This window comes from Myxocyprinus asiaticus, chromosome 13 (assembly GCF_019703515.2).
Source record: "Myxocyprinus asiaticus isolate MX2 ecotype Aquarium Trade chromosome 13, UBuf_Myxa_2, whole genome shotgun sequence".
In the NCBI taxonomy this organism is placed as follows: Eukaryota; Metazoa; Chordata; class Actinopteri; order Cypriniformes; family Catostomidae; genus Myxocyprinus; species Myxocyprinus asiaticus.
Genome location: NC_059356.1, coordinates 6288799 through 6300722, shown reverse-complemented (window position 1 = coordinate 6300722; position 11924 = coordinate 6288799). Strand labels below are relative to the sequence as shown.

The 11924-nt window shown below is 37.0% G+C and overlaps 2 protein-coding genes across 2 annotated transcripts in view; both read right to left on the bottom strand.

Annotated features, from left to right (window-relative positions):
• vwa3a (von Willebrand factor A domain containing 3A) overlaps positions 1-5841 on the bottom strand; it is a 45748-nt gene extending 39907 nt beyond the window's left edge. Inside the window, 1 exon segment of the mRNA XM_051714815.1 lies at positions 5748-5841. Within this exon segment, the coding sequence (XP_051570775.1) occupies positions 5748-5841 (94 nt within the window).
• mosmoa (modulator of smoothened a) overlaps positions 1868-11924 on the bottom strand; it is a 50766-nt gene continuing 40709 nt past the window's right edge. Inside the window, exon 3 of the mRNA XM_051714532.1 lies at positions 1868-6390. Within this exon, the coding sequence (XP_051570492.1) occupies positions 6206-6390 (185 nt within the window). The 3' untranslated portion in view covers positions 1868-6205. The remainder of the gene's footprint in view (positions 6391-11924) is intronic.

The window sequence follows — 11924 nt, the reverse complement described above, 5'->3', positions numbered from 1 at the left end:
GAAACAAAGAAAGGAAGAAATAAAGGAAAGCTGGAAACAAAAAGAAAGAAAGGAAATAAAGGAAACAAAAGATGGAAATAAAGGAAGAAAGGAAGAAAGGAAACGAAAGATGGAAACAAAGAAAGAAAGAAAAGAAAGGAAACAAAAGATGGAAATGAAGGAAAAAAGGAAGTAAAAGAAAAATGGAAACAAAGGAAGGAAACAAAGAAAGAAAGAAAGATGGAAACAAAGAAAGAAGGAAACAAAAGATAGAAATGAAGGAAAACAGGAAGGAAGGAAATGAAAGATGGAATCATAGAAAGAAAGGAGGAAACAAAAGATGGAAACAAAGAAAGAAAGAAAAGAAAGGAAACAAAAGATGGAAATAAAGGAAGAAAGGAAACAAAAGATGGAAACAAAGAAAGGAAAGAAGGAAACAAAAGATAGAAATGAAGGAAAAAAGGAAGGAAGGAAGGAAATGAAAGATGGAATCATAGAAAGGAGGAAACAAAAGGTGGAAACAAAGAAAGGAAGAAATAAAGGAAAGATGGAAACAAAGAAAGATGGAAAGAAAGAAGGAAACAAAAGCTAGAAATGAAGGAAAAAAGGAAGAAAGGAAACGAAAGATGGAAACAAAGAAAGGAAAGAAGGAAACAAAAGATGGAAATGAAGGAAAAAAGGAAGAAAACGAAAAATGGAAACAAAGAAAGGAAGGAAACAAAGAAAGAAAGATGGAAACAAAGAAAGAAGGAAAGGAGGAAACAAAAGATGGAAACAAAGAAAGGAAGAAAAGAAAGAAGGAAACAAAAGATGGAAATGAAGGAAGGATGAAGGCCTTTATGATGTGCACATTAAACGTATATGAATGCAGAAATATGAAGTTTGAATGTGTTGTACATGATTTCACCCACTCAAGTGATCCGGTCTTCTGTCCCATACTGAGATGATTGTAGATATCTTGAGGAACTTGCAGATGCCACAGGTTTTCCAACATTTATCGACTATTTGAGAACTGAACAGTTACTGGTAGTACTGTTTAAAATCCTTTTCAAACAGTGTTGGAAGCTTTCAGAGCATATCAGTCATTTTTTATTATATTTTAATCACAGTCGGTGGCTCACACCAGATTACCACAGCTGTATTGTAATAACTGTCAATAGCTGTAGTAACTATGGTGTTTTGGCGGAAAATCTGTTGTCATATTATTAATGTTTACTTTCAAAACACTGTGATTCTGAAGCGTGGATCGTGCGCTTGTTTGTTTCTGTCCTGGCTCTGGAATCAGCAAACGTCCTTGACGAGTTCAAGTGTGACTGACAGCTGTGCGGTGTTACGCATCTCCTTGACAACCGACGGAGCCATTCGAACACGAGTTCTCGAGCCGAGCTCACGATCTCATGTTGCCAAAGACACTTTCTTATCCAAACAGTGCACGGATTCGTTATGGACACACCGGTGATATAATAGAGAAAGATTGTAAAATCTTGTCGTGCATAATGTATTCACTCATCTCAGACACAATAATGGCATTTCTGTGAACTATCTGAATTATATTTAATATAACTGTATTTAACTATACATTTATTGATTAAATACTGTATATGTTATTGTTTTTGATTATTATGTTGAATTATCTTTATTTGGGGTCTTTTTCAGCAAGTATTGATAAATGTGATTAATTGGACCAATCACTTGGCATCTCATGTAACTGATCTGATTAAAATGTTTAGTTGATTGTCAGCCCTAATTATTAATGTATAGTGTCCACTACAGTAGGCAGAGGTGTAACTACCTCAAAAACATAATTTCCAGAGAAAAAGATTGGGAATGAATATATTCTTGTATCAGAGGGTTCAATGGGTCAACTTAAACTCAAGCAGTATGCCTTCTTTTATGCCTTTTATTGTATACAGTGAGATATCGAAACAAAGAGAAGCAGAGAAAACAGCTGTCTTGCCAGAAATATGAATCTGTTAACAGTAACTGTGCACAAGGACCACTAACATCCTAAGATAAATAATACTGTCACTCATATATTTGCATCCTTCCCTTTTTAATAGCTTTTATTACCATATAAGCAAATGTCACTTTTTCCAATTTTATGATGGGTTTAAAAAAAAAAAAAACATATCCAAAGCAGGAGCAGTCTTTAGGGTGGAGGCCACATCTTCCACTGCGGCCAACCAATGTTCTCACAGTTCACATTAATTTAGGTCCCAGTGCTACGAGGAGTGACGCACCTTTGCCAAAAGCAATTGTACAACTCTTGCCTGAATGCTTATTGGAGAGTTCAATTAGTCTTTTTTTGAGTTATTTCTATTATAAACACATCTTTTATAATTATTCAGTCCAAGAGAATATGCTTTTGCCCCATACATTCATGAGAATCATCTACAATTTGAATAAATATACTTGTATCTTTTTGCTGTCCATATAACTAACATTATCCAAGGAAAGTGCAGTCTTCCAAAGCATTGATGAAATTAATTTAGTAAAGAAGGTGGCTGAGAACATGACCTTTCTTGAAGGAATAGTTCACCCAAAAATGAAAATTCTGTCATCATTTACTTGCCCTCACAGAAAACCCATATGACTGACTGACTGAACAAGCAGGGAGATATTAAGCAGAATGACAGTCTTAGTCACCATTCACTTTCATTTAGGAGTGGACAGTGGATTTTGCAGATACCGATAACCAAGGTGGTGGGAAAGGCAGATAACCGAATAATCAGCCGATCGATTTAACTTACTATTATGGGCACAGACAATGAGTCCTAAATAAATAAAATCCCACATGCAGTTTATTGTTCAACCAAAATCCCAAAATTAAGATCTGGCGCATAACGCAGGACTTTTAAGTATAAAGAAGCCTAAAACACACTGAATGACATGACAAAATGATGAAAAAACTATCGGCAACTATCGCCATAGATTTAGCTGATAACGATAGTTACAAAAAGCAACTATCAGCACCGATTTATGGGTAAAACCGATATATCGGTCTGCCTCTAGTATTGATACAGATTTTCCGATTCAATTCCGATTCATTTGGGTATCTTTCCGTTATAATGTCCATTTTGCTTATGAACGAAAGAAATTCTCTCTCAGCTACTGCAGTCAATTATCCAGGGGGCCTTCTAACTTACATTACGAAAATATGAATTTTACTAATTTTATCATTAGTTTTACATAATGTTTGCTTTCTAAATTTTTTTAATCTATAAATATGTCTTGAATAAGAATATATCACATTACATATAAAAAATTAAAATGTAACTATAAATAGTGTAGAGGTCAACCAACAAATTGGTTTTACAGATTAATCGGTGCCGATAGTTGCATTTGGAACTAACGATTATCGGCAAAAACCAATGCTGATTGTGGCCTTGTAATTAAAAAAATAAAATTAATCATGATTATTAAAGCAAAATGTTATAAAAAAAAGACACATGACAATTGACAAGCGATCACTGATGATCTACTATTGATGAATGTCGACCTACTGTATACAGTATATACTACTGCTCACAGTATTAACCCATATGACAATGTTTATTTTATGGTGATTCTATTGTAATATGTTGTAGAGTTTTGTTTCCCTTGTGTGTTTGTGTGAACCAGAAGCACAAACATTTCAAAATAAGAGTCCCCGGTGTATTCCGGGCTTGTTTACTGTTATGCACCAAATCTTCATTTTTTTTTTTCTGGTTATTATTGTGATTTTGGATGCACAACAAGCGCACATCTGGGATTTTACTCATTTCGGACTCTTGTAGCCTTTGCGTCTGTGTATTTATAAGATGTTTTAATATTTAATAACTCGATTTCTAAAAACTTTCAGTTGATTAATCAGTTATCAGCCTTTTCCACCACCTTAGTTACTGGTATTGGCAAAACTCACTATCGGGAAGCCTCTAATATAGTGATATTTGTCAGCCAGTGGCTCATCACAGACATTTTTACAAAATTTGGTCACATATACAAGTGATTTACTTGCATTGTAGAGGGTTATGCAAAGAGTAAAAGACTGATCTTGGGATTTTAAGAATGGATCATTCAAATGAAGACCGTGATTAGGGATGCAAATTTTAAGAAATTTTCTTAATGGACAATCGTTAATGGTAATTAATGAAAATTGATTAATCATTAACAATAACAATAATAAACTAAGTGGTGAATGGCTTAAAACTAAAAAATAAAATAAATGAATAAAAAAAAAATTAAAAAAATAGAAGACGAATATTTTTCCTCATCAAAGCTTTTATACAAAGTAAGCTTTTTGACTGACCAACCGTTCTAATGCAAACTTAAAAACATCAGCACTGCATCTGAGAAAAATTCCTTACTGTAGAAGGATACGTGAAAACATGAAAACAGCCACTGAAGTTAGGTATGTGCATGTAGCCTACTCTTTAAATATTTAAATAAATACACTTATATAATGCGAGAATTAGTATTTTCCTCTTAACATATTTTCAGTTTAGTGTATTTAAATGCATTCAGGCTGGTTGTGAATTCAAACCGGCAAGATCTGATGTGATCAATGCTTGTTGTCATGTCGTAATTTCATACACTATCACGATTTACGCAGTAGACCTAAATGTTCATCTATAGAGAAACACTCTATGATCACATTCCTCCCCACTCTGAAGGATATGCATCTGTGTTTCTTCTGTGTTGCTGACAGCACGTGACATGCAGCACGCAATCGGCAGTGCGCCTTCTAGTGGTGGATGACTGTATAGACAGTCTTTTCTCTATCTGCTGGCAAGGTTACTGAACACATCAACGATCAACAAGCTTAATCGATCAAATTATTAATGACAAATAATCAATCATTAACCTAATCGTGATTAATCAGAAAATCAATAATTCTACTTAACTTGATGGAAGAAAATGATGCAATGAAAGTGAATGGTGACTGAGAATAACATTCTGCCTACCATCTCCATGTGACTATCAAAAGGGGCTTGAGGATGAGTCAAGATGACAGAATTTTAATTTAGGGGTAAACTATCCCTTTAAATGGATTATTATAAAACAAAAACCAAAGCACATTCAAATCAAAAACACACAGAGGATATTTTATGAAATAAACAACAACTTGTGGGGAAATGTAACCTTCGTATTATACATCAATTATAAATAAACAGTTCTAATTTTGTTCCATTGCAAAGATACACTCAACACAGTTCATTTTTGTTTTCCATTATGGGGATCGTTTGAGAAAGAGAATAAAGAGAGGGTTGATATAACACAATCATTCTTAATCTCCTTTTATTCAGTGTCAGCTAAATAATGTACCATAATCGCAGCATTTTAATCAAATGTCCGTGATCAAGGCAGAACAAAACTTACAGGGCACAAGTTTTTCATGGTAAGGGGGAAAATAGTTGAAAATGCAAAATAATGAGGTACATCTGTAGTTCTTCCTAAAACAGAATTCAAACTCATGCCCTTAGCGTTCATACAAAAACAAAACAGGTTTATGGCACAGTACCAAATCAAACCAAACAAGTTAAGGGTTTTGAAATTCTAGCGATCAAGACAAGAAAAGATGATTGGGTATAAAGTCAAACCACAAACCAAACTGGACGTCCCCAACACTCAAGTGAGGGCAGACAGGAGTTTCTTTTGGATTCAGAGCCACATCCATCAATGTCAGATAGTGTAACAGGTGAAACAGTGAGGCACAGCCTTGCAGGGTCCTGACCGGCAGTCCTGGTGCCTTCGCCTCATGTAGTGTTTGAGCAAAAAGTGTTTAATACTGTTCTCCTTTTCCTTTCCCTTATTTGTAACAGTGCAATGTCCTGGCCAGCTCTTGGGCCGCTGAGAGTCGCACTTCTTCCCAGGGGGCGACATCCATGTATGAAACACTGCAGATCTTGAATGAATAGAAGATAATTCCTTGAACAACAACAACAAAAACAAAACTGTGGTGGAAGCAGCTGCTGTGGTTACCACCGATGCACTCTTTCCATTTTGGATTGGCCCTGCGTCCTTCAATGGCCAAATCCGCTGGACGTGCAACAAAAAGACAGGATTTAAAGAAGCACAGGTCGCGCAAAGGGGAGCACTAATATGTAGTGTGCATTAATTGTCTTGGTTGCTTGGAGTTATTTCAATATATTATTTCATCCCCAGGAGATGCCGCTCCAATATGAGTGCCGTTTTGTTGCATTTTTCGCTTTGAACACCCCAGCTGTTCCCCGCTGGGAACATTCGTTCAGCCAGGAAGGCAGACTTTCCCCGCAAACAGGAGCCCCACTATTGTGAAGAAGATGGAAAGCACAAACAGTACATATGAGGAGCCCACCACTGTGTTGTTGGGGAGTTTGTAGGGTTGTCCCCCAACTTCATTGATGTAAAATCCTATTGGGAAGATGAGGGCGGCCATACAAAACAAGATCACTGTGAAAGAAGAAAAGGAAAGCATTATTATCTAGTCAGTAACAGATATTTACGCAGTACAAAAAGGCACAAGAATGAGGAGTTGGGTTAGAATAAGGGTGCGAAATTGACACAAATGCTGGTATTTCTTTTGTTGAAGTAACACATGTTCAATTAGAACACAAGTCCACTTACGTAACCAGGGACAGTGCAAATGCAAAGAGAACTAGGTTCTTTAGTTTAGTTCCTAGTAGTTGAGTTCTTTTTTAGAGGATAAAAATGTGAAGGAAAAAAAAAAAAACTATGATAGCTGCCAGGATTTCATTGCTTTGTGTTTAATTTCACATCCATTAATACATTTCAAATGAAAAATAAATAAATAAATACAAATGGCTGGTAAAATTCTGTATTCACCAGGCACTGTGGGTGGTGGGCACAAAACGTTTCCCACCCTGCTTAGAATAGTGATCAGGTGTTCCAAGGTTTTTAGGAGCACAATTTAGTAATATTTACAATTTTTGACCACCAGAGGGTGTGTCCTCACTAAAAGTCCCAAAAATGCACCACTGAAAAAATGGCTGTAATTTTAACAGAAAAAGAATGTAAAAATGCTACAGTAAAAAAAATAAAAAAATAAATAACTGGTTAACCGGTGGTTAACCTTAACATATGGTAAAAACGTATATATACTGTATATTTAACAAGACAATGTGACATTTTACAGTAAAACATTGTATAAATTCAGATTTCTTTAATGGAAAATGTACGATTTTACTTTGTAATTAATGGTAAAACTTCTATTATGTTTAACAAGAAAATACATTTACTGTAAATTTGTTAATTTCAGTGAAAAACTATAATTGGATGTTCCCTGCGTGACCAGTCACATTTCATTATATTTTATGGAAATGTCCCCTGCATGGGAGCCTCAGGGCACATTCTCAAGCTCCTCCTCCAAGTTTAATTTCAAAAGTCTAGCCAACATACAGGAAAGGCCAAACTTGCACTATTCAGTTGTAATCAAAAATTTGCATACCCTGGCAGAAATTGTGAAATTTTGGCATTGATTTTGAAAATATGACTGATCATGCAAAAAAACCTGTCTTTTATTTAAGGATAGTCATCATATGAAGCCATTTATTATCACATAGTTGTTTGGCTCCTTTTTACATCATAATGGTAACAGAAATCACCCAAATGGCCCTGATCAAAAGTTTACATACCCTTGAATGTTTGGCCTTGTTACAGACACACAAGGTGACACACACAGGTTTAAATGGCAATTAAAGGTTAATTTCCCACACCTGTGACTTTTTAAATTGCAATTAGTGTCTGTGTATAAATAGTCAATGAGTTTGTTTGCTCTCACATGGATGCACTGAGCAGGCTAGATACTGAGCCATGGTGAGCAGAAAAGAACTGTCAAAAGACCTGTTTAACAAGGTAATGGAACTTTATAAAGATGGAAAAGGATATAAAAAGATATCCAAAGCCTTGAAAATGCCAGTCAGTCCTGTTCAATCACTTATTAAGAAGTGGAAAATTCAGGGATCTCTTGACACCAAGCCAAGGTCAGGTAGACCAAGAAAGATTTCAGCCACAACTGCCAGAAGAATTGCTCAGGATACAAATAAAAACCCACAGGTAACCTCAGGAGAAAAACAGGCTGCTCTGGAAAAAGACAGTGTGGTTGTTTCAACTAGTGAAGCCGCCAGTTTGAACCGATCCACAGAAATGAATCAAATGTACCAAACTCTACCACCGTTATTGCTGAAATTGAAATCAGATTCATTTTAAACCATCTCTGCCTTAATAGTCTCATTCTCACTGTTATGAAACTAGTGATATACAGTTGTGCTGACAGGTGAAGTGAATAACATTTATTATCTTGTTACAATGGTACCTGTCAAGGGGTGGGATATATTAGGCAGCAAGTGAACAATCAGTTCTTGAATTTCTTGTATTGGAAGCAGGAAAAGTGGGCAAGCGTAAGGATCTGAGTGACAAGGGCCAAATTGTGATGGCTAGACGACTGGGTCAGAGCATCTCCAAAACGGCAGGTCTTGTGGGGTGTTCCCGGTATGCAGTGGTTAGAACCTACCAAAAGTAGTCCAAAGAAGGACAACCGATGAACCGGCGACAGGGTCATGGGCGCCCAAGGCTCACTGATGCACGTGGGGAGCGAAGGCTAGCCCGTCTGGTCCGATCCCACAGAAGAGCTACTTTAGCACAAAGTGCTGAAAAACCTAATGCTGGCCATGATAAAAAGGTGTCAGAACACACAGTGCATCGCAGCTTGCTGTGAATGGGGCTGCGTAGCATCATCAGGATAATGCACCCTGCCACACTGCAAAAATTGTTCAGGAATGGTTTGAGGAACATGACAAAGAGTTCAAGGTGTTGACTTCGCCTCCAAATTTCCCAGATCTCAATCCGATTGAGCATCTACGGGATGTGCTGGACCAACAAGACCGATCCATGGAGGCCCCACCTCGCAACTTACAGGACTTAAAGGATCTGCTGCTAACATCTTGGTGCCAGATACCACAGGACACCTTCAGAGGTCTTGTGGAGTCCATACCTCGACGGGTCAGAGCTGTTTTGGCAGCACGAGGGGGACCTACATGATATTAGGCAGGTAGTTTTAATGTTGTGGCTGATTGGTTTATATATACACTAATAATGGACAGATTTTGCACTTATGGAAAGAAATTGGTACTTTTATTCACCAAAGTGGCATTCAACTGATCACAATGTATAGTCAGGACATTAATAATGTGAAAAATTACTATTTCAATTTGAAAAAAATGTTCAGAACTTCTTAAACTACTTCAAACATTTCTCATCAAAAAATCCTCCACGTGCAGCAATGACAGCTTTACAGATCCTTGGCATTCTAGCTGTCAGTTTGTCCAGATACTCAGGTGACATTTCACCCCACACTTCCTGTAGCACTTGCCATAGATGTGGCTATCTTGTTGGGCACTTCTCATGCACCTTAAGGTCTAGCTGATCCCACAAAAGCTCAATGGGGTTAAGAGCCATAACACTCTTTTCCAATTATCTGTTGTCCAATGTCTGTGTTTCTTTGCTCACTCTAACCTTTTCTAACTATTTCTGTTTCAAAAGTGGCAACTCTTCCCATAAGGCCTGCACCCCTTAGTCTTCTCTTTACTGTTGAACATGAAACTGGTGTTGAGCAGGTAGAATTCAATGAAGCTGTCAGCTGAGGGCATGTGAGGTGTCTATTTCTCAAACTAGAGACTCTGATGTACTTATCCTCTTGTTTAGTTGTACATCTGGCCTTCCACATCTCGTTCTGTCCTTGTTAGAGCCAGTTGTCCTTTGTCTTTGAAGACTGTAGTGTACACCTTTGTATGAAATCTTCAGTTTTCTGACCATTTCAAGCATTGTATAGGCTTCATTCCTCAAAACAATGATTGACTGATGAGTTTCTAGAGAAAGCTGTTTCTTTTTTTTTTTTTTTACCTAATATTGCTCTTAAGACATGTCACTCTATTGCATACTGTGGCAACTCAAAAACAAACACAAAGACAATGTTAAGCTTCATTTAACGAACCAAATAGCTTTCAGCTGTGTTTCGTATAATGGCAAGTGATTTTCTAGTACCAAATTAGCTGGTTTTTTACATCAGTAATGTCCTGACTATACTTTGTGATCAGTTGAATGCCACTTTGGTGAATTAAAGTACCAATTTTCTTCCAAAACAGCAAAATCTGTACAATATTCCAAACTTCTGGACACCAGTGTATAACCAGTGTAACATTTTTAATCTTCTACAGTGACAGATTAAAATTAAGGTTTCTCTGTTTCTCTACGATGGCTGGAAAAAAAAAAAAAAAATGTTTTTAGCTGTTTGCTTATTGTTATTATTATTATTTTATTTTATTTTTTTTGCTGTACTGTCAAATATATTTGGTGCCCTCAATGAGATTTTAAAAATCAAAAATCCATTTGATAGCTTTTGTGAGGCTTGGTCTGCTGAAATTCTGTCAAACTATTTAGGAGAAGATATATATATATATATATATATATATATATATATATATATATATATATATATATATATATATATAATAAAAAACACTTTTCATTAAAAATCCAAATGGTGGAAAATCTAGTCAGGTGTACACTTAAACAACAGGGTGCCACGATGAATCCACTAAAATATTCAGGACAATTTGGACTGCTGGGGCTGCTGACCCCAAAATTGGTAGTAGGAATGTTCAGATCCTCCCCAATAAGTGTAGGACACCGATGACACCAGCAAACTTCTGGAATGTCCATTCTGAATCATCATGCCGTCAAACCTCTGAACAGTCATGTTTTAAAACAGACCTCCTCCCTGACCAAAGAGAAACACTCAGCATGGGTTCACGTTAGCCAGGAGGAAAGGCTTTTAGCAAGATAAAAACAGAAGCTGCTAATCGATTACTGAGTGCAGTTTCTGCTCAATCTTGGTGCCCATTAGCAGGATAATAGCATCTTTCAGCAGAACGCTGTGCTGCAATTAAACGGCCGTGAGAGAAGTGTGCCGATCTGACTGAGAGACTGAGCACGTGAGAATTACGCTTCTGCCTCTTGCCGGTCATTGCATAAACCACTTTAGCAGGTCTGGGCTCTTTATACGCACACAAAAGGAATGGGTTATGGAGATGAGCAGCGACTAGGCTGCTGGAGGAAAGGTCATGGCTTCAGCGCACTTCCTGCTGTGGTAAATGCCAGCCTATGATCATGCTGTTAAAAAAGGAATAATGAGTTCCATGAAAAGAGATTAGGTGCTTTATTGAGCACAATGAAGAAGAAAAAAATAGTAATTGCATGGTCAGAGTGGTTACAGAAATAGGCTTCACCAGTTTTGACACCTATCCTGAGAACCATTTATGTTGTCAGCAGACCTATTTGAGAGTGTATTTGTATTAGATGGACTGACACACACTGAAATATATTGGGGAATTAATAATCTAGAGTTTGACTTGTGAAATCTTAATGATTTATCATGATTTGTACAGTGTCAGTTTTATGCTATTTATGGTCTCGTCAACCATTACCATGTTCATGAGCATCAATGAAACTGATTTCTATTGATGTGATGCACCAAAACTTACCTGCAATCGATAGCTGATGATTATCCTTTTGTTATAACTGATAAGCAATACGTTGGCTGATATTTAACATCTATTAAATATATTTGGTAGTTCTAGGACTAGCCCTAATCCTTATGGTTAAAGGAATTGTTCTTCTGTGAAACAAGTTGTTAGGTAGAACATACTAGCTCCTGTTGTCTATACAACAGGGGTCGGCGACCTATAGCACGTGGAGGGGTAATCACTGGCATGCCAGCAATGGCGAGAGAGGAGCAGACTATTTTATTCATATGAAATTCTGCACCTGCATTCCAGTCTACATCTTGATGTAATCCTTCCTCATGATCACGCAGCGTGTTTTTATGAGCTGAGTGGGAGGCAAAACAAAAAGTAAAAATGTGACGAGACTGCAGTATACCCAACAGACTCGTGCAGCGCGTGCAAGCC